The sequence below is a fragment of the Ornithodoros turicata genome, chromosome 3, assembly GCF_037126465.1.
Source record: "Ornithodoros turicata isolate Travis chromosome 3, ASM3712646v1, whole genome shotgun sequence".
Lineage (NCBI taxonomy): Eukaryota > Metazoa > Arthropoda > Arachnida > Ixodida > Argasidae > Ornithodoros > Ornithodoros turicata.
The window spans coordinates 2,530,069-2,554,643 of NC_088203.1; the positions used below are offsets into that span (position 1 = coordinate 2,530,069).

At 46.3% G+C, this 24,575-nt stretch overlaps 1 protein-coding gene across 1 annotated transcript in view; it reads left to right on the top strand.

Annotated features, from left to right (window-relative positions):
- LOC135387711 (uncharacterized) overlaps positions 1–24,575 on the top strand; it is a 275,760-nt gene that overhangs the window by 78,015 nt on the left and 173,170 nt on the right. The window contains exon 4 of the mRNA XM_064616809.1: positions 10,071–10,149. Within this exon, the coding sequence (XP_064472879.1) occupies positions 10,071–10,149 (79 nt within the window). The remainder of the gene's footprint in view (positions 1–10,070; positions 10,150–24,575) is intronic.

Here is a 24,575-nt window from a genome sequence, read left to right on the forward strand (position 1 = left end):
TTAGACTATGTATTACGAAATTAATTGACTAGAACCGTGCTCCAGTGGGTACAGCGTCCGTTATTTTTTGGTGTCCCGAAAACTTTATACTGAGATGGTTCTGTGTTCGAAACTTTCTACCTGCTGTTCTCTCCCATGTCTTCCTTGCGTTTTCTTGCAAACTTTCCTGGCGAATGGCGCGTAGTTCCACTTGAAGTCGACCCAAGTCGCATGCGACCCCGACTTCAGAACGCAGTCGTTTTATTGGCGTCGAGGATGCCCCGAACCCCCTCAGTTCCTGCAGTCACCGTGTGCTTCGATTGATCTCACGCAGTGGATGTATATAGCTTGCTGTCCTATAGACGGGATACCACTGAGAAAAATCGTGGGTCCGCACCTGCAGGCCAACTACATTCATCCTTCATCCGAGGAAGACTCCACGCGGCACTTGGACACACTCTGCCGTCTAAACCAGAGAATGCCACAGGAAATGCCATTCTCAGGTATCTACCGCTGATGATGATAGGGGACAACCGTACCATGCCATGCCAGAAGAAGAACAGCCCCTGAAGAAATATCGGCGGCTCGCGTCCTGAGACTCTTCCCTCCTTACCGGCTCGATGGATTTTCTATACCCTTCTACATGTGTATATCATGCTGGGGGTATTTTGGTACTAGAGGAATGACGTAAATGCAGGCTAGCTGGTGGATAAACTCCATGATCGACAATCCTCCTAGATAAACTACATGATCGACAATCCTCCTAGATAAACTACATGATCGGCAATCCTCCTAGATAAACTCCATGATCGGCAATCCTCCTAGATAAACTCCATGATCGGCAATCCTCCTAGATAAACTCCATGATAGTCAATCCTCCTTGATAAACTCCATGATAGTCAATCCTCCTTGATAAACTCCATGATAGTCAATCCTCCTTGATAAACTCCATGATAGTCAATCCTCCTTGATAAACTCCATGATCGGCAATCCTCATAGATAAACTCCATGATCGGCAATATCCTCCTAGATAAACTCCATGATCGGCAATATCCTCCTAGATAAACTCCATGATCGGCAATATCATCCTAGATAAACTCCATGATCGGCAATCCTCCTAGATAAACTCCATGATAGTCAATCCTCCTAGATAAACTCCATGATCGGCAATCCTCATAGATAAACTCCATGATCGGCAATATCCTCCTAGATAAACTCCATGATCGGCAATCCTCCTAGATAAACTCCATGATAGTCAATCCTCCTAGATAAACTCCATGATCGGCAATCCTCATAGATAAACTCCATGATCGGCAATATCCTCCTAGATAAACTCCATGATCGGCAATATCCTTCTAGATAAACTCCATGATCGGCAATATCATCCTAGATAAACTCCATGATCGGCAATCCTCCTAGATAAACTCCATGATAGTCAATCCTCCTAGATAAACTCCATGATCGGCAATCCTCATAGATACTCCATGATCGGCAATATCCTCCTAGATAAACTCCATGATCGGCAATATCATCCTAGATAAACTTCATGATCGGCAATCCTCCTAGATAAACTCCATGATCGGCAATCCTCCTATAGATAAACTCCAATCATGGTATTCAGGGTACACACAGACATGTATGGAAGATGATGGGATGCCCCGACTAAAACGTGTTACGGCAGACCGCCGTTCCTCGAAACTGACTTTGGCAGCCGCACGTGGAAGCTTCCGCCTGCAAATTTGAGATTTCGTGCGGGCTCGCCTTCACGAAATGCCCATCTAGTCTCGGTTTCTTCGCAGCGCGCGCTGTTAGATTAGGTGGAGTCCCCGGAAAGACCGGTTTGGTCAAAAGTGTTGAACGCTTTTTCATGCTTTTTATTCCCCACAACCTTCGGCAGGTTTTGAGAAACTGTTTCGTGCATCGCTGAGTTATTGACTAATTTTTCAAGACCGCGGTTGTTAGGGTGCATGGATTGAGCGAGAATGACTAATGCTCCTGCGATGTTCGTTTCTTTATTATTATTATTATTATTAAGGTTCCGAGGTATTTATTTTCAAGCAACGAGCAGTAAAGGTTGGAGGCGGCGTTATGTACGGATGAGAATATTTCGTGTCAGGGATTTTGAATGCGAGACTTTTTGGGGGGGAGTTTTAACGGGAGATGTCAAAAGAAATATGGTCGATTATTTATGAGTCTGGTTCGCCCAATGGTTCTGTGAAGGTTGTCTGAAGGTCAGAAGAACGCATCGATCCTTTATAGGATTACGAGTTTGTATTTACCACTCTTTTTGTTTGCTCCTACATCTTACGTCATTCCTCCCGGTGACGTCACATTGGCTGTTCCGATGGTATATACAAGGTGGCCTGAGCTGCCCTTGCGCCATTAAACTCCGAATCATCATCATAATCATCATCATCATCATGAACAGGGTGTTTATTTTTATACTTCACAGATTTCTCATGAAATATTTTAACGCCCGTGCGCGCGTTTCAGGATTTTGCAAACGTGGAATGGCTTTCAACGAGGATATTCTCTCATTCTGCTATCTCGCTTTTGCCCGAAATATCCTAATTAAAGAGTTAATTAATGAATTTTAGGTAATTAGTCACTTTGTAGTTGCATACTTTCTTCGAGAGGATGCCCGCCTTGCGGTATAACTCAGCTGCAAAAACGATTTTTTTTTTACAAAAAATCTGCAAAGGATAAAACTCCCTGTATTGCTCTCTTCCAAGTGATGATGATGTCGTTGTCCAACTGCTACCACGTTGAGACACAACTGCATGATTACCATGGTACAGATGTCAAAGTCCGAGTTGCGACCATTTGGCCCCAAGCTATGCCCGACAAAAGTAAGCGAAGGATGTGTTCGTCATCCTGAACCTGTGTTCCAAGTTTTGTATAGCAGGGGCAGTGATGACGTCACTGCAGGTACCTCGACCACTGTGGTGGCAGAGATATAGATTACGTGCTTTCGAAGTGGAATGCGAAGAATATATATGTTTTGGTTTGTTGTTGTTGATTATCTCGCTTTTCTGACGTCAGAGCTGGACGCCGAAATTTGCGTCTCGACAACTGGAAAAAAATACTTCGTTTTTTTTTTTTTCGTGGGCACTCCGAAGTGCACGATGTAATGAAGCCCATGTCACAACCGCTTTAATATGCTACGTCACTTGACACTACAAGGAGCCGCGTATTCGACTGTATAATGTTGTGCAAGGTCACCTTGTTTCTATCAAACGAGTATTTTTGTTTTTTGTTTTTATGTCATGTCAGCACCACGAAGCAACTGTGGCTATCACACGTGGGCAGATGAAAGGAGGACAGCACGACGGAGTGGGAGGCAGGTGGTTTAATACGCGTCCTGGGCCGACTTCATGGGGAGCTCTGCTGTCTGGAAACTCTGTCGCAAAACACAGCTAGGGAAAGCCTTCGACAGCGCCAGCTTGTGGAACCTACCACTTGGCCGTCTTGATCATCTTCAAGCAGTCTTCAGCATTTCACCTGGAGGTACGTACCACCGTTGAGCGAATGCTGCATCCACTCAGCCCCGTGGCTGCTGTGAATCCATGCATTCAGTTGCGCTAGAGGCAAGCACGTCCACCACGCCTCCCAGTTACGAAGAGATCCAGGTAACGGCATCACAGAACTTACGACCAAGTTATCCAAAGAACCTGTCACCTGCGCCTCAAGAGCATGAAGAGTGCCACACAATCTGTGCAGGCAGACTTCACTTTTTTTTCCCCTTATACACATCCCCCCCCTCCCCTCTAGGTACACATCTCAGGCCCTTACCATTACGGGGCTTATCCCGTCACCCAAGCCACCCATCGCTACGTCACGCTTGAGAGCACTGTTTGGGAGGTACCTTGAGCTCCTCGCTCAGTCTTGGGGACAAATTACTCTGCTGGCAACGGCGCTTCCATAGAACAGCTGCGCAGTCATCTGCGTGTGGTAATACATGAGAAGTTGTGAGAACTTGTGAGTTGTGACACCTACTTGCATGAGGGACGCCACGGAATCCAGTCGCACTCAATCCTGCAGGGTTCGGTGCTCCTTAAGACTATAGTCGTATATCAAGAGCCTGTTTCCGAGCGATCTTCCCTTGCCATCGTACCTAAATTCCACTCCAAAATGGCCCCGCGCTTTGTCTGGCCGAAACCTCATATATCTCATCCGCTCTTCACAATCTAGGTCATTACCTCCATGTATACCCCCTTCATCACTGGAAAAACCTGCCCCAGTACCCCTGCTACATAATCCTCGTCGCTGTTTACAAACCATACATTCCGGTCTCTTAAGCACCCACACCGTTCTGGATGGCCCGAAACCGTTATGAAGAGGTGATGGCGCTTCGCATAATGTGTTTGACCTCCCGAATCGCCTTACTTCCAGAGCACACACGATGCGCATGCTGCGTCTGCTTGATAGCAGAGGTTATATTCTTTTGCACCCGGCGGTAAATATGCGAAACTTAGAAACGTTCTTCGTGTATACTCATCTCGTTAGGTTTCATGTAGTGTGTGTGCTGAAAGTACACAGCGCGGTTTTAATATCGACGTCATAAATTGGGAGGGGGAAGACAGAGCTAAGCGTAGGAAATGCGGGGAGAGTGTGTTGATGTATGAAAGTTTGGGCGCTCCCGTGTAAAAGAGGGAAGGGGCACGACCCTTCACCATGTCCGTGCGAGAACCGTGCGATTATAATTTGTACCCGTAATTTCAACGGAAATATAAGACCGAACGAAATTCCGAACGGCAGTTCGACTTCAAACCGGGCGCCAGTCAAGCTTTCGCGTTTTATTGGGGTTAAAGGGGTCGCCACAGGTCATATCACCTTATCCCAGATAAACGTAAAAGTCGGTTCTTTACTGAAATATTGTGTTTCTCTTTTTTTGTCCCCTTCGTTGTGCCCTTGCATTTGGGGTTTTTATCGTTTTTAGGACGGTTGTGCATCGAAAATTTCACAGCGAAGATGGTAATAGAAGCCGAGGAAATTGGAACCGGGAATAACGAAACCCATCCGTCTCTGACATCACAGCCCTCGCGCGCCGCCAGTGAGGCAACGCACGAGAAGTCACGTGCTTACGGCTGCCAATGAGAATGGACGTAACTCTGAGCTCTGTGACGTCTGCGCTTTGCTCGGGAGTCTGCTCGAAACCTTGTATCTCGCTAAGTACGACACGTAGAAGAACCATTCTTTTTTTCGTCGGTATTCTGGCGTAGTACTACAATACGTCCACAATGTAATAAACCATAATCTATGAATGCGTCTCAACCCCTTTAATGCAAAAAGAAGTTTGTAGTTAGCGTCACAAGATACATGACCTACGCTACAATATATACCAGAGCCGTTGATGGGCAGAGTTTGGCCACTCTTTGATATTTTGGAGACGGGAGACCTGTCATCGCTTCCCTCCACTTGACCGAAATGAAAGCCAAGTCACGGAGTGAACGGCACGGGGAGATTTCAAAGCGGTGGCTCCGCTCTAAAATGGCGTCACTGGCCTGTGCGCCGCCCGCCATGTGTACGTCAAATGACGCGCTTTAAAACAGGCTCTTCCCAGTGGCAAAACTCTCCCTATGAACGGCTCTGGAATGCACATACGGGATGTCTCAATTGACGTGCAGCAAGATGCGAATGAAAACAACTGAATGTTCTTATAGGACTCCTGTATCGTAGTCGCCAGTGTTTTCCCATTGGGTTTAAGCAACTAGTTAGATAAGAATAATTAACTGATCTTCGCAGTATTGGGCCAAGATTTGCCGAGTGAGAAGTTGTAGAACACCTTGACACCTCGAACTTGCTGTCAACTTTCCAGTCGATCGGCATTTAGTCTTATCTAATTAATTAATTGGAGACAATTAGAAAAAGTACTGGCAAATACTGTACCTGACTGGCTGACAACATTCAACTGCCAATCGTCAGCCGGCGTGCTTCCGTTTGTTTTGTTTTTGTTTATGGGAGGAGGGATATATTTATTAAGAAAAGAAAGGTTAGCCAGGCAAAGAGCCGGCTTGCTATTCCGAAAAAAAAAGTGTTTATTTGTTTTATGGGCTGTTTATGGGAGTAGCCGAATTTGTCGTTGGACGAATTCAATCTCTCCCTATTATTTTTCTTTCGCCATCATCATTAACGTCAACATTTTTTTATGGGTTCGCTTCTGCAACGTGAATTGTGCGACGATATACAGACTATACGACGAACAGCGACGATACTGTCTCTTGCGAGCCTATATATGCATATGGAGGGGAGTTGCCTCAGGACAGAAGCCGCCGATATTTCGAACAGGGACTGTTCTTCTTCTGCCCAGAAGAACAGCAGTCTCTGTTCGAAATATCGGCGGCTTCTGTCCTGAGGCAACTCCCTTCCTACATTCTACCGGTTCGCTGGATTTCTACCCAACTATATATGCATATGGGCATTTACTATAGGCAAAAATGGGCATCAGTGCAACATGTATTTTAATACTGGATTACTGCGGACATTTAACGTGCACGTTGGATGTGAGATGCGTGTGTAGAAGCTATGATCTCGGAATATGTTCACGGAATTGTTGTCATCGTACATGTATTAAAGAAGAGAAACAAAAAACGTCACACTAAAGTCTGAGGAGTGGGGAGGGGGGCTCGAATCCTGAATCCGGCTATGCCACATGAAGTTTTCCCTGGAAATTTGTCAGACTTTCTAGGCGAATGTCGTTGCAGTTGCCCTGAAGAGGGTTCAGGAAGTCTTCAGCTCCGTCTTGTTGTCTTCTCTCCGTCTGTCGGAGCCTGTACAGGCCGCAGGTGCTCTATAGTGCTACTAGCGAATAAACATTATGGGCAACGAACGTCGCAGAAGGTGTTGCGCTGGCTGCATAGTGCCTCTGTTTTATTTGTTCGTTTCTTCTTCTTTTTTTTTTAATGCGGTAACTGACGTGAAGTCACAGTAGTTTGAGGCAAATCAAATTGAAATTGCGAAGGAGCTTGGGTGTGGTATATATTCGACGAAATTAAAAAGACTCGTCCTGCCCTCCAGCGACAACACCTGTGTCGGAAGCGAACCCTGGTGGAGGAAGGCCAAACACGAGAACTCACTCTGACTGATTAAAGTACATTGATTACCTTTCGTATCTTCCGAAAGGTGCTGCCTAATCTCCTCGCTTGTTTGTGTCGCTGTACCCCCTCTGGGAGGTGCGCACGTGGTCAGACTCTAACTGGGCTATGCCCTTATCAGGTGGACGAGAAGGCAATGCAGGTCATCAATGGCGGCAGAGATCAAATGAAATGACTCATGCGCATCTCGATAACGACTGAATATGTTGATGCAGTTTTGGGATATATAAGTTCGTTGGTGTCTGCAGGGGGGGGGGGGGGATCGACGTGTGGGTTAGAAATCAATCAGTGGGTTGATGGGAGGGATCTTTGTGTCATGCCGATGGCAATGGGGGTAATGGTGTTTTTGAAGGACGCTAAAGGGGCTCATTAGGGCCGGTGATTTGATCACGTGGCGTGAGCGTCGCTGTCGGCGACGGTATATAGGAGGCGCTGTTCGCTGCGTCTGCAGGTGTGGATAATGGTGGTGAAGATGGTAGCGAAGGTGGCAGGTGGAACGCTGGAGTGGGGTTTGAAGGTTGGATGAGCTGTGGTGTAGTTTGAAGTCGCCTATAGGGCTTGTAGACTCTTAACGTTGAGTGTTGAACGCTTCTCTGAGGATGGAAATGTAGCAACCGATAGTGGCGCAGTTGTGAGGCATGCCAGATATGCCAGGTTACGTGAGAGCGCGTGGCAGGGCTCGCTTAAAATCCTCGACGACATCGAGAAGCAAAAGACACAAGTGAACGTTGTGCAATCTGTCGATGGTCAAGTCACCCAACACTTTCACGACTCAGAAGCTCCTGTGTCGATCATGTACAGTGTTATTATACTATGTGAAGATTATTTGTACCAGATCCCCGTAAATTTCACGTTTTCGACGTTCATAATCTAAGCGCGGCGCAGGAAAACCGAAACCAAACTTCACCAGATCAACACACGACGCGTTAAGTCCCCAAGGCTGCCTGAGGACAGCCATAATATCAGTTTCTGATACTTAAGGTCTGCGTATGGCACAGAAACTTTTTCGTTCACTGTTTACTCGACCATCGAAGGCTCCAGTGGCATAGGATGAAGCTAAGAAAAGGAACAAGAAAGCTCCGCGTATTTCTAGCGCTGAAAAACCCATCTAATATGAATGCCACTTATGCCGCAAAGTCGTGGCTTTATCCATTACAAGAGTCGCTGTAGTATCGGTTCGATCGTTCTTTCTGCATCCATTCCCCTGTGTTTGGACACCGATTTTGCCAAACAAGACCAGCTGACGCCTCCAGGGACAAAGCCTATGGCACTGAATAGAAAGCGTAGAAGAGACAGCTAGGAAAACGGCCCCATGTGTAACATGTGTCTCCATAGCAACCGAATGGACGATTGTGGAGAAGTCGCTCAATTCTTCCCCAGCGATGTAATCATATGGACTGGCCCGCTTTTGCCGGGCTAGCTAAATAGGCCGCATATAAGTAATAGCGAATTTTAGTGGACCGTATACGTTGACGTTTCGTGTACGATAACACGCTAAGCGTTTAACGACCGATGGAGCGAAAATCCAACGATGTTGGGGATAAGCAATGTGATCAGGGCAGAAGGTCAGACTCTCTCTTATGTCTCCTATCGTAGCTGATTATGTGGGCAGAAAATGAATGACGATATTATACCTCATATGTGATACTTGATGCAAAGGTGGGAGGGGGGGAGTTATATCTATTAGAAGACAAAAGAAACAGGAAGAAAGTGACGAGAAGGTCAGCCAAACGGTTTGTTGACTTGCTATTCCGCAAGTAAATAATTAGAAAAGGAAAGACCTACAACAAGTTTATTTGATGATGATGATGATGATGATTGGGGAGTTTCATCACCAGGGGCGATACAAAAGACCTCATATATGTCATATGTGTTTTTTTTGTTTTTTTTTAGTTTTATATCGGTGTGCAAGTTCAACGCTGTTCGATGCTGTTTATGCCCAAAGTATTCATACACGGAGCTGCTAACGTCAGCACGTGTTGGTTTGCGTGTATGGATATACGGACACATAAGTATAATACATACATACATACATATCAGACGTACGTATACTACGTACATGATACGGATACGCACTGTATTGTAGCTACACATCAGTATGAGACGTTGGCAAAATTTAACAGGACGATACAAAAACCACCGTAATCGAATTAATATAAACGTTTATGCGCAGAACCTATTTGCTCAAGGGCCTCTGGTACCTGGACCGAATCAGGCCGCTGTAGTGGAATACGCCACGTTTTCTCAAAAAGGATCGTCGACGTCACACTGCGCACCTTGAACAGGATCCCCGAACGTTTCATAGAACGATTCTCAACTTCAACAAACGAGCGCCCGATATGTTACACCGTTCGCACATCTTTTACGCAACTGTATATACGCATCTGAACAGATCGTATTTTGGATCCCTGCAACTTAGCATCACAACAACAAAAAAATTAGCCTCCACCTCAGCGAAGAAAAACGAAAACTCCGAAGACAGACACAATAAATCCAACCTTACGCCATTCATATACCAGGAGAGCTGGGAGGAGCTGTAGACCTGCCCCCTACTTCTGCGATCATTGTAGCGTATAAAATATTTTCCCGTATTTATAATACACCCTATTATGGTGCCGCTATTGAATCCCTTCCTCTCACAATTCTGTTCAACGTATACAGCCGGTGGTGGTGGACGGCTCGCTTTTAAGTTTCTTTTTCTTTTTTTTTATTACCCCCTGGGAGCCCAAACAGAAACCCAGGAAGCTCTGTTGTGTGTCGGGCGGTAGGGAAGAGGGGTATGGGAGAGGAGGAGGAAGGGTCTCATTGTCTGTCGGCATGCAAAGTGTAAATTGTTCCAATCAGAGCAGGAGATAGATAGAGAGAGAGAGGAGAAGAAAAAAAAGAGGGTACGGTGGGTATGGGGAGTACGTCCCGCAGCTGCTAGTTCCTCTAGTTCCTCCTGGATGGTCTGTTTGCTTTATGTTTGATTTCGTTTCTTTTCTCTACTGGTTTCAGTGTTGGCACAACAATGGAGGATCGCTCTCTCGCTCTCGGCGTCCTGGAGGACGAGTAATAGCCGTACACTGTAAAAAAGGTGAGGGAGCCACGCTGTTTGCACCATAAAGACCTCCTTTACAGTGAGAATAAGAAGGAGAAAAAGAGAGATTTCTTCTCTTTCTCCGATGGGGTTCAAGAAATACTATTTTCTTTGTACGACAATTCTGTTCAAAAGCCCGATTTACGCCCAAGAAACGACCGGCCTGCCGCCTCTCTTGAAAGACGCGCGGCCAAAATATTTCCGCACCTTATTCATCTTGCCAGGGGGATTCCACACCCCTCTTGGTGGTGGAAGAGGGGAGGAGGAATTAAGGGAGGGGGGAGCACTTTTGAAGTGGCGCTACTCCGTCGTCTCTTTGCTCACTTCTTGTCTCCTGTTATTTATTTTGTTTACTTTCGCTTTATGGTTGGTGCAGGGTATTTGCTTATCCGCTGCCGGCCTTCTTCGGTAATCTTGCTCCTCGGGAGCACACAGTGGCCAGCCTGGTGGGCCCTCGCTTCCAGTGTTATGCTGATATCGGCGGAAGAAAAAGAATGGAAGGAATTAAGCTTCGAGCAACCCGGTGGGTTTTCGTGGGCTTTTTTTCAAGTGCCGTACGTTTAGTTTCTGGAAGGGGCGCCGGTGTATTAAAAAGAAAAAGAAAAAGAAAACCCTAAACGGTATAGGGAAAGTAACAGAGAAATCAGCACTGTTGAGACCCTCTGGACTTTAAAGTTAAGCCGTATACCTTAAACCACGTGAGGTCTGCTCTGGCTTATAATCTGGCTTTTGTCGTCCAAAGGCTTCAGTTTCGTTGTTTCTGAACGGTCAAAAAGGTGGGATCTTAGGAGAAATAGGGAGCAATAGGGAGCAGGAGAAATAAGGTAGCAGATGGGATTTCATTGAAAAAGGGGATATAAGGGGAAGGCAGTTTATAGAGGGCGCTCCTTGTGTACGAGGATTAAACCCTCCGCTAGAGGGCTCGGATTGAAAAATTGAGCATCGAGGAGGGGGAAAGGCGGACGTTGTAATTTATCCCGCTCAAGTGCGGGACGTCAAGTATGTTACCACCGGGATCAAAGGGATAATGGGACGCCGAATGAGATCTTTAGAAATCCGTTTTTGGCGGAGCTTTTGATGAAGTTTTGGGATTCTGGCCGGTGATACTGTTGTTTTGTGAGTTGGTATTATGTGCACGGGCTTTGTGTTATGTATTGATCTATTATTGTAACAAAATTCAGTGTCAGTTATGATGTGCTTGAGCAAGGGTCGTAGAGCTGAACTAGTGTCGCTGTACTGCACATTATTATACTAACATATCGTTGTTGAGGCTTAACACGTGGTGGCTAAACATTACATCACACATGTTTGGCACATTACTTGGTCGACACTGCCACAACATGATAGACACAGCTCGTTAAACTTTAAGTGATAGGCGTAGCCTCTTGTTACACTCGTTACAGTGGTTATACCTATGCGATGGTTGTTGTTTCGTAGTTAGTGTCAGTCACCACCGCTTCCATCACTTCAGTTCAAACATTCACTCCTGCATTAAAAAGTCGCTCAACGGGGGTGCTGGAAAGAATGCCCTTACCATTTTCACGATGAGCCAGCTGTCTGTCTAGAGCCTTCAAACATATGGCAAAAATATGGCACTACTCGAGTGACTTAATTACAGTTGCGTTTCACAGTTACCTTCATCAGAAGTGGTATAGCGAGTTACAGTTAAAGGGTATTTTCCCAAAAAAGAATGGTTACTGTAATCACGTACAAAAAAGTAACTACACACTAATTTTTTTTACCCCTATGTTAGTGTATAAGAGGGTTGTATTTTGCAATATACACCCAACTCACACTCATATTACACCCCTTCTAGGCTGATCCTCTCGTAGATGGGCGTGACCTGGGTGCACATCAACATAGGTGTATTAAGGGTGTGCTAATTGTGTACTAAGGGTGTATTGGTTTAACGGTGTTTTGCCTCTTAACTGCGGTTAGTATGAGGTACGGGACAGCCAGTGGCGGATCCAAGCGGGGGGGAGGGCGATCGCCCCCCCAAAAACGTCAGTTTATACATTGGATTTCCCTCCCCCACTACGCACTCCGACAAAGAAACCGCCCCGCCCCCCCCTCAAACCGAGGGTCTGGATCCGCCCCTGGGGACAGCACAAATACAATCAATGTCAGATCAATAGTTAGTTAGTCAGTTAGTTAGTAAATCGATAATCTAATACATTGTCAACGCTTTTCTAAATTTTCACCATGAAAGCAAGTGAACGAATCGCACATATTTTGAAACTTTCTATGGCTGCATTGTCACGATGGCTGGCTACTGCGTCATGGATACGCGTTTGTTGCAAAATGCAAAGTTTCGCTATATAGATCTGGTAGTCTGGCAACACTCCGCAGTGTCCTGGCCACGACCTACTAGATTATAGCGACCATGTCATAATGGGCAAACCCCATGAGAAGCCTATGTCGGCACGATCCGCTAGGGGCGTTGCTCATCGGCCTGCGAGATGTATAGCTACAGGTACAAGCTACTTGTACGTACTTACTTAACTCGGTTACTTACTTAACTCGGTCACTTACTTAACTCGGTCACTTACTTAACTCGGTCACTTACTTAACTCGGTCACTTACTTAACTCGGTCACTTACTTAACTCGGTCACTTACTTAACTCGGTTACTTACTTATCTCGGTTACTTAATACCCAGGACTGCATTTACCCCAACGGCACCTGGTGGTAGTGGCGATGGTAACAGCTTGCCGTTGTTCGCCCCACAGCTGTAAGTATCGTTACAACTGTAGCTGAAGAGGATGATGAGATGACGATTACAAGAAGATGAGGGAGTGTAGTATAGTCAGTCTCGGTGGTTTTGTGCAACAATGGCAGCTATAACTGATCAACAGAAACCTCATCGTAAACGCACGTATCACGTCTCGCAAAACCTGTAGGAAAAAGAGAAAAACAGACTAACTACCCTGGCGTGTTCTCTTCGCAATCGCGCATGATACTCCACTCCCATATCATTTCCACGGACACAAAAGAAAACGATAGGCAACAGAGAATAATCTCTTCTGTTGAGTAGTGGTCGCCTTATAAGACCGATAAATAGATGCCTATTATGTTTCACGTGTCCGCCAATCAGGCAAATGGAAGATGCATGTCTGCTCTGCTTCGCGTGCTTCCTACAAACGTGTCTTGGAAAACTTCCTTCCCGTAATTGATCCGAGTATGGATCCGTCTAGGGAAAAGAGTTTTGCGGTTTCGTTCCATCGTCTTTGCCCAATACAGTCCCCATAATATTGACCGGTGACCGTGCGGCTGAGGGTGGAAGGGTGCAATTCGATTGGTCGGGTATAGTGACTGTGACGTCATTGAAAGGACGATTATCATCTGGCAAAATAAAACGGGCCAATTGAATTGGTTGGACAGTAATTGGGATGTCATTGGAAGGACTTTTTTCCCCTTTCATCATTTTGCCTCTCTGTCCTCTACAACCAGAATGATTCCATAGGTTGCACACTGTCCATGGCGTTAACGAGGATAACGCGTTTTGTTTGCAACGCGCCGTGCCCTTAGCGTGCCCTACCCCTAGCGACATCAGGCGGATGACTGGGGGACAGTAGCAGTGAGCCAGCGATTTTCCCCGCGCCCCCTTGATGTTCCCCAAAATCTTGCAACACCCCTCCGAAATCCTCACGAACCCAAACCCCTTTTCCCGGCCCGAAAGGCCAGCAACGCCACTAAAGCAAAATATATGGGCGTCACACTGGGCCTGTTTCACGACGTTTGGGGGCACTCCGAACCGTATTCTGCAGCGCCATTTGTTGCCCCGGAGGTTTTTCCGTACTTAGGCACGTATCACCTACACTGCGGCTCTCAAAAATCGTGGCGGAAGGATTTCCACAAAAGAGATGACGTTCCCGGTACGCCGGTAAGGCAGGGAACATGCCGGGCACGACCGTCTAGTATAAGGGCGCACTGAGGAGGGCAATTGGCGCTGCGGTCGCCGTACGAAACTTTAGTGCAACAGGCCCGGTGGTGACGTCACTGGCAAAAACTTGTTGTCCTACAAACTGGAAGGTGGTGGGTCCTACCATCCTACCATCGGCTGTGCTGTCTGAAGCTTTCCCTGGGTTTTCAGAAGACTTTCCAGACGAATGTCTGCACAGTTCCCCCTGAAGTCTGCCCAAGACGCATACTAACCCCCCCCTCTGTCCCCCACTCCTTCCTGCTGTCATCTGTCCATCCACATCTGCACGCGCCGCTCATAGCCGCAGTTGCTTCGCGGCGCTCACGCGGAGTAAAAAAAGAAGAAAGGTTGTCCTATAGTATGTTTAATTGCCTGATTCACTGCGACTGTCCTAGTATGTTTAATTGCCTGATTCACTGCGACTGTCCTAGTATGTTTAATTGCCTGATTTACTGCGACGTTACACGAAAGACTTCTGTTGGAGGGCACTTTCCCTTGTCCTTTCTCTCTCTCTCTTTCTCTCTCTCTCTCTCTCTCTTTCTTTTTTTAGCTAGTAGATTTGAATGAACGTTCGGACAAGGCTGACGGGAGTGGACAGCATAACTCTTTACCGTGCAGTGAACTGTACGTTAAGAGGTCAAGCTACGTTTCATCTCTCTAACGTATACGCCGCATTATGCCTTTCGAAGCGGCGCGATAAATGTAGGAAGTCGTTGAAGAGGTTAGCCAGCTGCAGGACTCGAACCCACATCTTCTGGATTACCGTGGGGGTCGTGGATCCGAGTCCCGCAGCTGGCTAACCTTTTCAGTGATTTCCTTCTTTCATTGTTCTTAGGCGCTTGAGGCTTTGCGTGTTTGTCCTTTCTTCTGTGTTGCAGCCTCGGAACATCACTATCATCACTATCATATATAAGTGTTTTTGCACTTTGCCTATAACTTGCTTTGTAGCTTTGTACGTTGCTACTATGCAACCCACGACTCCGTCATGTTATGCCTACGGGCCTTTGACGTATAATAAATAAATAAATCACCTTCCCATCGGGGCAAATGTAGTCGAGAATTAGATTTAGCCTGATCGTTAGTAACACGCGACATGGCAATGAAAAGATGGCTAAGTAGCAAGCCAGCTGGGGACATGCAGTAACATGACATGCACCACCGCGGTGGAACAAACCATCTCATCGTCATCTTCTATTGGTGATGGTGTTGTTGTATACATGACATGAGTCCCTTATTCTGGGGGAGATGCGACGCGCAAAAAGGACAGACCTCTCCAGACTCAGACGAAATGCTACTACGAATTAGCCTACACCAGCTTGCTTGCATTTTTTTCCCCCTACATTTAGACCTTTCTCGCCGAACGTCTCAAAATAAGCGCTTCCGGTTGAGCTGCGCCCTCTCCCGGGCTCACCTGAACCTTCCGCGCCTACTAACAATGTAGTCGATAATCTACGAGTGGGGCAAAGAACACAGCAAAGAAATCTTAAAGAGACGAGGGGAACAACTGAGGAAAATGGGGAGCTACGGGAAGAAGGACCGGGAAAACCTGGTGGGCATAATTCAATTTAGATAATTGGTGTCTCAAGCAACGCATGCGAGTCTCATCCAATTAGAAGACAACCTGCGTCGAGAGAGAGACAGAGTTGGCTTCCTTTCTTCATTCTGTGGTTATAAGTAGTTCAGGGAAAAAAGGAAGACAAAGAAGAAGATTAGCGCGCCGGTTATATGTTGTTTTTCAGACGAGAGAATCTGGGATGTGTGGATTCAAAGTTAAACAAGTGCGTGCGACATTGTGTTCGTTTTCGTCCCAGAAGAGGCCTCCGCGAATGTGTTTGAGTTTGGAACAACGTTTGGTTTGTTGGAGCTAACTGGTAGTAGTACCATTCTTTTGTTTCGTCTACAGTTATGTTCTTAAAGGCAACGTTTTATTTTTTATTTTTTTTCTATTTGCTTCCGTTCGCTCGGGCTTCGTTGTGGCAGTCGTTAGGTGCGTGTTATCGACTCGGGAGTAATATCAGTGCGATAAGAGTGTTGCATAATAATAGATAACAGCTGGCTGGTGGCATGAGGGCGTGCACTTCGTCTGCTTCGTTCTATGGGCCTGTTGCTATGGGCCAGGTGGCGCGAGTGAGCAGCAACATCAGCGCCCCAAATCATGCAACACTCCCCAGTTTAGCAGACGACGCGGCACTTTCAAGTACACGGTTTCGAGTTGTTCGCACTTTTCAAGAAGCACCGCTTTTTCTGTTGATTTCCTACAGGTTTTGTAGCTTCCTTGGCACCATACCGTTTGACACACCATGCAAAACCCGCGGATGGAACTCCTTATTGCTGGGATCCGCGGCCGTTTGGGCCCGAAATGGCGCTGTGCAAACTTCAGTGCAACAGCCCTATTGCCCTTGACTCACATCTTTTTTTTTTAATTCCGTGTTAGCGCCGCGAAGCAACTGTGGCTATGAGCGGCGTACAGACGTGGACAGATGGAGAGAGGACAGCAGGAAGGAGTGGGGGACAGGGGGGTTAGTATGCGTCCTGGGCCGACTTCAGGGGGAACTGTGTCGACACTTGACTCACATCAACAACGTGTGCGCTACAACAGTTACACCGTCCATAACTACACAGAAACACGCTCAATTTTTAGCGTTTCTTTGCTTCGCTTTGCCTGCGAAATAGTGAAACTGCTTTCGAGTTTAAAAGGTTTTCACTCTTTCGCAAGCAAAACATCCGTTACCCTTTCCCCCTCACCCGTGTCCCACTCGTGTCACAACACCGAGCTCCTAAAACAAACTCGTCCAAACAAAGTGTTCCAACCGAACTCACTGATGAGGAACAATTCACGTATACGCTCGCCCGCTCCAAACAAACGCCAGAATAGAAAGAGAAAACACAGGTGTGTTCCCTTTTGTCGCGTGGGCTCTTAATGTCGTACCTAAACAAATGTCCGAGTTACAGACCGAGTTGGACGGAACTCAATTACGGGCACCAAAGCAATTTGCGTTGTTGGGTGGCGCTATTGTACAGTAGTGTAAACAGTGAGTGGTCTGTGTGTGTGCAGCGAAAGAAAAACGTTGTGCAGCGATTTGTGCACGTACAGATGAACGTGTGGCTCTATCAGTGAAATAGTATTCGCGTTTTAACGAAGGTTGTTTGGGAGGGAATGAACATGCGAGCTTCCATAGCTGGTTATCATTGTCTCGTTCGTTTCCCTGGATAATAATAACTTCATTAGACAGATATACGTTGTGCTTTTACGTTTAACTCTCTACATATTTTTTTAAAAGCTAGGAGTGTATAGCATAGATGCGGTTTTTGTAATTGAGTCATAGAAGGGCTAGATAACTATAATTACCTAAAATTCCTTAACTCTCTAAAGGGCGAGATACACGGAGCAAATATGCCAATCAGGACTCACTACTGGTCCTAACGTCCGCGTCGGTCGCCTTCGCCCGCAGTTCCTTCGCCGCACGCGCGAGCAATGGCGTCAAAAGCGGCGCGTCTAGAATAAAACGACAAATTAATCACCGCTGTGCAGAAGCGTCCCGTCCTTTGGGATTGCGGGCGCTCGGAATGTAAGGACCAGGGGAACAAAGCGCTGGCTTGTGTCATAGTCGTCGCCGAAACGTATAGGACGCGACCCAGAAGGTATGTTTACATTGCTACTTGTGTTGTTGGCTTCCAACACCCAATCAATCAATCAATAAATTTATTGAGCTCCCAAAAGTCCCATACGGGCGTTACATGGGAGGAGTGGGTTACAGGAAGTCAGGAAAAAGATAATACATAGAGAGAAAAAAAAAGGCAGTAAAACAGTTAGGCAGTATGTAACTAGGAGTAAGAACCGTTTTTAGTTAAGGTTATTACACTTTTATAGTGTATTAATTGGTTGTTTTATAAAGCAAGAGTAGTAGTCTCCAAGGCTTGCTTGTTCGTTTCATCTTTGACCACAACGCATTTGTCTTAAATGAAATCAATTAGCCTGCCTCGTCTAATTCCCGTTGTTTACGTTGTATTTTTCCTGTACGGCCACACTGACAGCGCGCAACGAACGCGCGTCAGCGAACATTCGGCGTCGTACCGCCGCGATTCCTGCCGCGCGAACTTCGTCGTAAAGGTTCGTCGCATGTAGCTTGAATTAGGGGATTTCGGGCAAAAGCTAGATAGCAGAATGTGAGATAATCCTCGTTGAAACCCATTTCTTTTTTATATTATCCGGAATGGGAAACGTCCTGCGAATTTTGTTTCCGTTAACGTTACCACTCTTGAATTTCGTTTCCGTTTCGGTTTCTGCTAGTGGGAACTAAAACAATTTTGTTTCTGTTTCCATTTTCGTTTCCTGCTGAATTTCGGTAATTACCGTTTCCGTTTCCGGAAGCCAACCCTGGTTTCATCGTCAGGGGCAATACTCTACCCCATTGCTGGTGGTGATGCGGGGAATGAGATAGTGAGCCCCTGAACAATAAGGATCGAAGTCCTATATGGTATGCAGAAAGGTAAAGAGAGCTTTGAGGACAGAGCGTTGGTGGGCGGGATGTGGCCAGGGACCAAGCAATTTTCTGAGAGAGAGGGGGGTGAGCGAGAGTCTATCGGGGATTTACAAAAATCCCCGCGTCAATAATCATTTCCGGAACACAAGAACAACAACACTTTATTTTAGCAATGACCATTGGGTTGTTTCGTGTATATATGTGTGTCCTCCCATTGCGAAGCGGTCTATTCGATATAGCGGCATATTGTTCGGGTGGGCCAACCTCATGTGGAACTATGCCACATTTGCGGCTACCGGAATTCCAACCTGCGTCACATCCCAGTCTCGCCGTTGCACCAAATCATACCGGTCAGAGGCAGAAGAACCGGACCAGGAGAGCACCAACCCCAACGAACGCTTTGCCTATATAGCGCTTATGCCGCTCAACACATGGAAGCTTCAACTCTTCTGCTTGAGTGTTATAAAGAGGAGGGTTCATGCTGGGTTTGAACCCGCCCTTCATCCCCGGGAACATTTTCCCTCTCATCCGTCTTTCCCCCCCCCCCTTCTCTCCCCTTCTGTCACGTGATGGATGGAAGAGGACGAGGGGAAAGCCGTGACGAATTGCCCGGATTCTTCTTCACGACGTGAGGTCCGCGTTCGTCATCGTTTTTCCGCGTCTTGAGTGTCTCCTTCATCTTTGGATATTCTCTCGGGCGCGTATAAGCTGTCTGTACTTGTAGTTTTTGCTTTTTCTATTTATTGTTTGTTTTATTTGATTCCTCCTTTTAAAAGAAACCGAGAGAGAGGAGGAAGAGACGAAGGATGCCGTCCGCGTTTATTTAGACGTTTCCGAGTTTTAAAAAAGATACTTTTTTCTTTCTTTTTTTTTTCAAGCGTGTCTTCTGTTCTGAGAACAATATTTTACATTATCCGCTGTAGAACAGACGTGCTACGTTTATTCGTCTATACAGAAGACACAACCCACACATGCAACCAAATAAAAAAGCAGCAAGCCACCAATAGACGAGTTCAGAAAATCCCAGAGTGCTTAGCGTCGCTTTGAACTGTGGGAGTTTACTAATACGAAAGAAACGGACGGCCTCCAAACTGTTCCGGTTTCTTCCCTACCGGTCCATCGTCCACGACGTGTCAAGGTCAGCGAAATGTGAAGGGTTATTTTTCGTTCCCCCGTTCAGCAAGTGCCCAGAATGCAATGCGTGCGCAAAGAGCACTGGGATTTTCTGAACTCGTCTATTCTGACAAACCGACGCATCCGCGTATCGACAGGACATTTTCTCAAGAGACATGTATAGGAATATTCTACGCGGAGCTCAGGGCGATGTCAAGTGTTGAGATCACCTCTTGTCTGTACCTCCGCCGTTACGTATATAGTTGGCTCGAAGACAAAATAAATAAATCTTTTAACCGTAACAAACGATATATCTCATTTCACGTTAAAACTCAGCGTGCCCATTGAAAAATTTTCTGCAGTCGTTTCGAGCCGACTTGAAAAAAAAAAAAAATACAAGAAAAAAAAACAGTGGCAATATATTGGGCAACACAGCCGCAAAAACAATTTCCGGTTTGCACTCTTAGAACATGAGTCTGTGAAGCACGTTCACTACGGTAACGTTGCTCCGTGGTATACATTTTTTGGCGTGCTCGTCCCGGGGTCCAATACACGACCTACTTTATACTTAGAGCCTGAAGTTTTAGGGTTTTACCCGATTCTTCCCCAAATTTGCACCCCGAATTGAAGGTTGCCTCTTTAGGGTGAAACCCGATTTTTACCTGGCAAATTGCCCTCACTGGGATGTCTGTAGGAATGCATTAATTTACTTGTTCGGTAGAAAAATTCAGTTACATCACCATTTGTACCAAACCACTACAGTTAGTTGAGTAACTGAGCCCGATTTCACCCCGAATTTAGCATACTGGAAGTTTTTTCACCCGAATTCACATGAATTTAGTGCACACGTTTATTTACCCGATTTTTACCCCCGAATTTAGAAAAAAAATATTTCCCGAAAACTTCAGGCTCTATTTATACTATAGAGACCTGGACAAGTGGCAGTCGCCTACGGGAGAGCCGGGTCATGGGTTAATTACGCTAGTGGCCGCTACGAGCGCCACATAGCAATATTGGGGAGAGGAAATGACGTGTACACTATTATGACGTTGCCACTGTCGTTCTTCCGCGCTAAACAGGGCTATACACAGGCTGTTGCTAAGCGCACGCTACCCTCTTCCCTATACCTCTTAGCCGTTGTCAACGCAGCCCACTATACCTTGCCGCGGTTTCGGCAAATGACTTGGTAACGAGTATTGTTAGCTATAGCGCCAAATCCCACACCGAAGCGGCGATTGCTATAGACCAACTACCGCGGTGCTGGGAGCTTTGCGCATCTTCAAGTCTCTATATAGTACATGGAGGTAAGGAACTAAGGAGATGCCCTAAGCGCCTCTCCCAATGCAAGCGAGCGTGCTGTGACCCGCGCATGGCATTGTGGTTAGTTGCCCACACACGTGACCCATAAACGTCACGGCAAGACGTCATAAAACATGGCGTCCTCCATGTCCGCGGCGTACCTTACCTGAATACAGACACGAGCTGCGGCCGAATAACTTGTTTTCGCTTTCATAACATCTTTGGAGTTAGAAGTTATCACACCCGTTGAAACACAAGATAGATAATCTCAGTGTGGAAGCAATGGATCACCAAATCGCTAGAAGACGTACGTACGTCATCGTGACATTGCCTGGCTTCTCTTCTGTTTTGCTCAACTTTTGTTGTGATTTATCACGCGGCGAATGTTGAAACACCCCATAACCTTCAAAGTATTGTGCGAATGGACTTCTTGAAGCTAAGAGGTTTCCTGAAGATGAGGTTTGCTAAACTTCCAAGTCTCCGCGCAGACCGCCATAACGCCGAAACATGTGGGGATCACGTGACTGGGCAACTAGATGGGCGTGGTATTGCCAGGAGCGACCGCTAGAGGGGTCCCACGGCCCTCCGATCTTATAGCCCTCTCCTTAGTTTCTTACCTCCATGATATAGCAGTACGTCGCGATCCAATATAACCCACAATCCAATCCAATCTAATCGAAGTAAGTCAATCCAATCCAAGCCAATCCTCCCCAGTCCAGTATAAGCCACATGCGACATTTTTATGACGTGCATGTCTCGTCTCCAATATAAAGCCGAATTTTTATAACGCACCTTCTTCGATATGCACAAACAACATTAAAAAAAAAAAAATTCCTCGAACACTTATTCTCGAGCGCACCAAGCAGCGTGAAATTGTTCTCTGAAAAGGTTGGACCGATTAGTATGTGCAGTTGGCTTTCCCCGCTGTACACATTCCTTTTTTCTCTCGCTCGCATGAATCCATTTTAATTTCTCTCTCTCTGTCTCTCTCTCGATGCGAGGATTATGCTATACTCAGAAGAGGGATTTCCATGAGAATAGAAGAGATGATTCCGTAATATTTCGGTAGAAGGCTTATGTTCGCGAGTCCTTTGTTAAATGTGCACACTTGAAAGGCTTGAGCACATCATGCGTTCGTAGACGTGGAATGATGAGAATGATTGAAGCGTGCTAAGCAAGTCTCAGAAAAGAGGTAGTGCATAGCGCGGATGCCATTAGGAATTTTAAATGAAAGTATACTAATGAAAGTTAAATGGATCGTGATACTTTTATATACCAAAACTATAACACCGTGCACTGATTGTACTGAGTTTTCCCGCACACACGAATGTCGGCACAATTTCCCTTGAAGTTTCCTTGAAGTACATGGGGTCTTGAGCTCGATGCACTTCTGTACGTGGCTGCTGGGCAGGGTGCTGTAGCTTGGCTTCTGTCGCAGCCCCCACCTGATATCATTATAAGTAATAGCCTCAACCCGAGAGCCGCCCGATATTTCGAGCACAGACAGTTCTCCTACTGGTCACTGTCCTTATAATAGACCTGTACCCGAGAAACGTCACCATCACGTTGGTAGACAGACTGAAACCGAAACAAATTGGAAGGGTAGGGCTGGGTTCCACGAATGGGCACTTTTCGCTGCCTCCTATTGAAAGAAAATTAGGGACCGAAAGTCGTGTCCCTTTTAGGGACCATATAATAATCCCCTCAAGACCGTGGCTTTCGGGCGCGACCTTGTTCACCACTAGCTTTGAACGTCGTTCAACTCTACCAAACTCGTAGCGCTGTCGAACATTATGACGTCATTTGTTTACAAACAGGTAGAGGTCTATTGACACTGTATTTAAACGGCAAATTGCGTGTATAGAGCATTTGAGTGAAACGCAATCCGTGGACGGAGGAATTCTTGGCCCCTGGGACTAAGGTGAACAACCTTGGGGCGCTGTGTCAGGAAGTGAGCTTGTAATTAGAATTTCGTTCTCTTGCGACGTTGCACAAAACATGGCGCGCAAAGGAAAAACAAGAAAAACGCAACGGAAAAGAAAAAAAGTAGCGAACCCCGACATGCAAACGGCGCTTCTCGAAATTGGACTCTTGAACCGACTCTGGCGCTCAAATTGGACCCTTAAACGTACAAGGACTTCTTGGGCCTCACGCATTCTTGCGTTTTCATCCTCGTTTCGTAACATGCACAACGTATACGTCGATAGGATGTGTAATACCCCCTCGTGCATACTCGTAACGAGTAGCAGAAGACACGGTAGAATAGTAGAAATGCCTTAGGCATTTTTCTTTGCAGAAGACGTTCGTTAGCTCAAGAGGGGAGACATTCTGTGAAGAACATGAGCAACAATCCGTCTATGTATTGATATACTACGCGAGGCTGCCTACGATGTCGGCATCTTTTACAACTCCTCAATCAAGGCGGTCGGTTTCTTTTTGTTGCCGCCGAAGGAAGTTTGGATTGCTCGCCACAGTAGCAGCTGCACCGCTATCGACAACAGGGGTCGCATAGTTCGGGTTTTCGCGAAAGGACATCAACTCCCTCGATCTTGCTCCGTTTACGGGGTTATCACTATCTTATTTATTTGCTCATTATTGCGTGGATCCTGCTATTTGCTGAGCGGAATTCGCGTTATTTTAAAAATAGCTCTCGGCTTCTATATCGAATGTGAGCTTAGTTTCTATATTTGACGCGATAGCATTCTGCTTTATAATTGTTATACATTTTATTAAACGACCTTACAATGTAGTAGCAACAAAATGCCAGGGAATGATGATGATATTTCATTATACACGATGAAATACTTGCAGTCTTTCGTATTTGCTAAGCTGGCTGAATTTGATCTTGGGCGTCCTGCCTCATCTATCCATTCCATTATTCCCCATCACCGACAACAACCACCGGCTGCACGTTTTCTCTGCAGTCCTTGGCAGACTTTCCCGACACCACAGCAACCCCTGAAGCCTGCCCAGGACGCAAACTAGCCAACCTGCCTCCCACACCTTCCTGCTGTCCTCTCCCATTGTGTACACCGCTCATAGTTGCAGTCGCTTTGCTACCACAGATTTTTTTTTATTTTTTAATGCCAACTAACCACTCCATTCGCCATCACCGGCGCAAACCTTCAACGAGGCGAAACGCTCCAATCTCTCCAACCTAACCCGTGATGAAAGAGATCGATGACTGCTCTAATATTCTGACCATCAGCCTGGGAACACACGCAGTCAGCAGAGATGGCCATAGACTCACAATTGCTCGGTCTGACGGCCGAGATATTAATTTTCGCCCCAAATCTGGCACTCATAACGGTCCGCCTTGTCGACAACTGGTGTCCCGGAAGAACGCTGGAATTTAATTAATTTACGATGCCATCAACCATCGGACGCTCCTCGCGCACTGAAAGTTGACGCCGCTCGTCTCGCGTGGAGGCTTGGCGTTCCGGGACGCGCAGTTCCGAGAGATTTCCTGACGCTGGCTTGACGTTGGTGCTCTCTTACGCTAAGGGTGTTTCTAAGTTTTTCGAAAGTTATTAAGTAATCACTGATTCATTTATAGAGGGTAATTCTCAATCAAGCGGCTCTGTCGATGCCCATGTTGGATATGCA